The 4,378-nt window shown below is 52.4% G+C and overlaps 1 protein-coding gene across 1 annotated transcript in view; it reads right to left on the bottom strand.

Annotated features, from left to right (window-relative positions):
- The window catches only part of SLC1A5 (solute carrier family 1 member 5), an 11,313-nt gene extending 9,112 nt beyond the window's left edge, over window positions 1-2,201 (bottom strand). Inside the window, exon 1 of the mRNA XM_019625234.1 lies at window positions 946-2,201. Coding sequence (XP_019480779.1) covers window positions 946-1,533 — 588 coding nt within the window. The 5' untranslated portion in view covers window positions 1,534-2,201. The remainder of the gene's footprint in view (window positions 1-945) is intronic.
- Window positions 2,202-4,378: the final 2,177 nt, after the last annotated feature.

Raw genomic sequence — 4,378 nt, 5'->3', positions numbered from 1 at the left:
CAGGAGGGGCCCACCCACTGCAACTTTTGCCGGAAATTTCCCATCTCAGACTGCACTGAGGCCCCAAGAAGCTGGAGTAACCCAGTTCTGTGACTCATCATTTTCCTCCACTACTTCTAGGAAGTCCCAACCAACCCAGGGACACTGAATCACTAGGCCCCAAAGGCCATGTGGACCCAGCAGCCTGTCCTGCTTAAAAGTGGGAGAAGCCATCTTGGGGAGTGGAAGGGGGTGGGCAGAGGCCGGAAGGAAGAGAATCTGCTGCTTTCTAAGTGGCCCCTTTCTGGGCACAGAGTGAGGAAATTGAATGGAAAGTGGCTGAGGTGACAGGACTCGCCAGGAACATAAAGGGGGAAGGTGGGGAAGGCAGACAGATTAAGATAAAAAACCAAAACTTGGCTGTCTGGGTGACATGTAGTGTGGGGAGCCCTGGGACTGAGAAGGAGATCTGGTGGGGGTCACTCGGATCTCCTCAGATCCTCCACAGGCTCCTTCGGCCCCAAATCTTTTACCCAGACCCTGGACTCAAACCTTTATCCAGAGGCCCATCCCGGAGCCTTTGGCCGCCCAAAGATCCCCTTCCAAACCCTGCAGATCCTGTCCCCCTCACAGGAGAGCCCTTCTTAAGTCCCCCAAGCATTACTTTCTCCTTTCTCTATAAGACTTCCTTGCTTATCACCCTTATATTAGGTCCCCCTTATGTCATCAGGCCCCCCACATTTAGAAGCATCCTTCCCTAGGAATCTGTCCTCACCCTCTGTACCCTGATCCTTGAGGGGCCAGTGCTACCCCCACCATCACGTCCAGTTTTCCTGAGACCCTGGGGATGTCCTGACTCTGGAGGACCCAAAGCTCCTCTCCTGTCCACGTGGCCATCCCAGCCATCCCTAACACGCAGTACCCTCCCCAAGTGGCTGAAGTGCCCTCCCACCCCCAACACTCCACGGGGCGGGCGGTGTCTGACCTCACAAGATCCAGGAAGGAATCCAGCACCTCCTTGCTGGGGGACTCTTTCAAAGCGTCGGTGGCCCCGACGGAGGAGTCGATGTTGGCGAGGGCGGCGCCGGGCTGCAGTGCCAGCGCCAAGCCCACGCCGAGTGCGGACGCTAGCAGTGTGGTGACCAGGAAAAAGAGCAGTGCCCAGGCACCCAGGCGGCCGAGCGCGCTCGGGTCTAGGCTGGCAGCGCCGCCGATCAGGCTGCACACCACCAATGGCAAGATGATCATCCGCAGCAGGCGCAGCAGCAGCTCGCCGGGAAAGGCGAAGGCCGCCAGGCGCGCGGGGCCCAGCGCTTCCGCGCCTCCGGCCCCCGCCACCCCCAGCCCCAGCGCCACGCCCGCCACAACAGCCACCACCGTCAGCAGCACCAGCAGGTTGGCGCGAAGGCAGCGGCGCACCTGGTCCCGGGAGCTGCAGCAGCCGCCTCCTGACGCTCCTGGGTCCTCTATGGGGACCAATGCCGGAACACCGTTCGCGGTGGACTCGGCCGCCGCCAACCCCTTGGGGTTTCCCTTAGGCGGATCGGCCACCATGATGAACGCCCCGGGGTTCCTTTGCGCCTAGAAACTGGGAGCGCTTAGGGCTCCTTCCCTGGAAGCAGATGTTCCTTAGAATTGAAAGTTGAGTAACGGAGTCTGGAGGCTAGAACTTTGAGGGCTCCCTGGAGTGTGTGTTCACAGCGCCTAAGTTCCTTGACTCTTGGAAACTGGAGTGTTGGAGATCCTTGGGCTGGGCGCTGGGGCTCCTCTACTCTTCCAAGCTGTGTCCAGAGCCCAAAAGCTGGGAGTTGGGAGCGCCTGGGTTTCTTGGCCTTGGGGGTGGGAATACAGGAGTTTCTTAAGCTGGGCCCTGGGGTCCTTGACTCCGGAAGGCTGACGGCGCCCACGTGGCCACGGTCTTCAAGAGGCGAGATCCCAGTGGCGCAGATCCGGGATGCCTGGATCCGGGAGGCGGGGACCCGGGGTGCCTGGGTGCTGAAGACTCGAGAGCCTGAGTCTGGGGACCAGGAGACAGAGCTCCGGGAAGAGCGGAACCAGGCTCTTGGGTCCAGGAGGGGAGCCCCTGGTCCCTGGATGCGGAAGGCGGTGGTCCGGTATCCAGGAGGTACCCTCGGAGGAGCGCCGCGTGGCTCTAAACCCGTGGGGCGGAAGCTGCCAGGATTAAAAACGGGCGAGGCTTGAGAAGGCGGGGACCGATTTGAGGGTGCTGATTGGCTGCAGCGCGTTCAGAGCTCCCTTTGAGAGCTAGGGGTGGAGGTGAGGCGGTAATTGGGCCAAATCCCCTTAGAAGGCAGAATAAAAATTGTCATATCCAGGGGCGGGGCTTAGGTGGGGACCCGGCCCAAAGGTGGCGTGCGTTGAAAGGACTCTTTTTTCCCGCTAAAGGAGTTGGGCTGTGGGCTGTGGGTTGGTGCAGTTAAACCACAACGGTTACCCGCTCGCGCGGATCTCTAAAAAGTGCAGCTGAACGTCTGGTGGCTCATTTTATTTTATGTTATTTTATTTTTATTTTTATTTTTATTTTTAGCTGAGCCATCCTGTCACCTGTTGGCAGCTCAGCAGCAGCTCACCTCGGGCCAGGACTCCAACCGCTGTTGCTCAGAGCTCACACTCTTGAGCGAGCTCTTAACCAACTGAGTCACTCAGCCAGCCATGGTGGCTCATTTTCAAATCAACTCCTCCTGGAACTCCTCTTCCGCCCTAAATTCGGTCTTTTATCACCCCTTGAAAATGCACATCACCCATATGATTGATATAAGATTTAAATGAGATGGAATTATTTGTTTAATAATGTGAATAATTTTTAAAATGTTCCCAGTCAGAGCCCCACACTTATCAATTAATGGCAGTTACTATGTATTAGGATTGTAATCCACTTCCCCCTAGGTACACAATTTACAATTCACCCATTAAAAATTATTTCAATTTAATGCTGTGCTAATGATTTTACGAATGTTTTCACCATATATTTTCCGCCATATTTTATTATGAAAGTCTTCAAACATACAAAAAGTTTAAAGGATTTTTACAGCAAACACTCATATACTTACCACCTAGAGTACACAATTATTTCACCATATTTCTATATTTCTTTCTATCCATTTACCTCTCTATCCATCTTTCCGTTCACCTTTTTTTGATGCATGACAAAGTAACTTGCAGATATACAAGTAGAGTACTTTCCCTCTAAACACTTCAGTTGTGCATTTATTAATCAGAGTTCAATATTTGCAGGCAGTCTTTTTTTTTCTTTTAAGGTAAAATTTACATACAAGAAAATGCACAAATCTTAAGTGATATTTGCTGATTTTTGACAAATGCATATACCTGATTTCCCTGGGATTTTCATAATTGCTTGATGAGTTTGGTCCCACTTATACCCATTCTCCAGATGGGCAAAACTGGGGCTTATGGTCAGAGGACGTCACGCACTTTGAGGCCACACCTGGGGAAGCTGGAAGTTGCATGCCTGCCTCCCAAGGCCCTGACCGTACCCACTCGTCGCTTTCCTAAATTTCCTCTTGGTGGTCATTTGGGTCATTTCCAGTGACCTCATCATGACTCTGCTCCTGGCAATGTTGAAATCCAATTCCTTCCCCATCCGTCCTGTTCTCTGGTAACATTTCAGGAATTCACACTTGCTCAAAGACTATAGATGGTGATAGCCTCAGAAGCTTCCTCCTATAGCAGCTGTGGGGCCTCAGGAAAGTCACAACCTCTATGAGCCTCAGTCTCCATATCTGTACAATGGGAAGAAGAATAATAGAGCGTACCTCCTTGGGTGCCGTGAGTTTCAAATGAGATCATATGTTCAAAGCATTTAGAAAGGGCACAGGTTAGCCCTTAATAGTGTTAGTTAGTACTACTATTGTTGTTGTTGTTATTATTGAAGAACATGGTTTGGGCCCAGACCAGCTCCATATGCTACTGGACCCTGGTGGGGAGCTCTGCCTGCTGGTCAATGCCAATCCTAGATTAGACCTGCTTGGGAAGGAGCTTTGAGAGTGTCTGGTGACATCCTGCAGGATCTGTGGCATTGGGGTCAGGCCAAGCTGAGAATTTGCCCAGGCACATGGGTCTACTGGACCTCCTTCCTGTGTGTCTCAGAATCCAGAATCCCTGCCTTGACACCTATGTCTAAGAGCTCCTGTCCTCCATCCTGCCCTTTTAGTCTGACATCATATTCATTCAACAAACTTGAGTTAAACTCCAGTGAGCTCGGTTCTGTGCTAGACACTGAGAGTGTGGACACTAAAGCCACACAGACGTGGGCTCGAATCCTGACTCTGACACTCCCCAGCTGAGCATCAGTTTCCTCATACATCCTAGAGTCAACATGAATATAAATTGAATCATGCACACAGTGACCTTCAATACA

Source organism: Hipposideros armiger, unplaced genomic scaffold (genome assembly GCF_001890085.2).
Source record: "Hipposideros armiger isolate ML-2016 unplaced genomic scaffold, ASM189008v1 scaffold_619, whole genome shotgun sequence".
NCBI lineage: Eukaryota > Metazoa > Chordata > Mammalia > Chiroptera > Hipposideridae > Hipposideros > Hipposideros armiger.
This window is presented reverse-complemented; position numbering and strand designations above follow the sequence as displayed.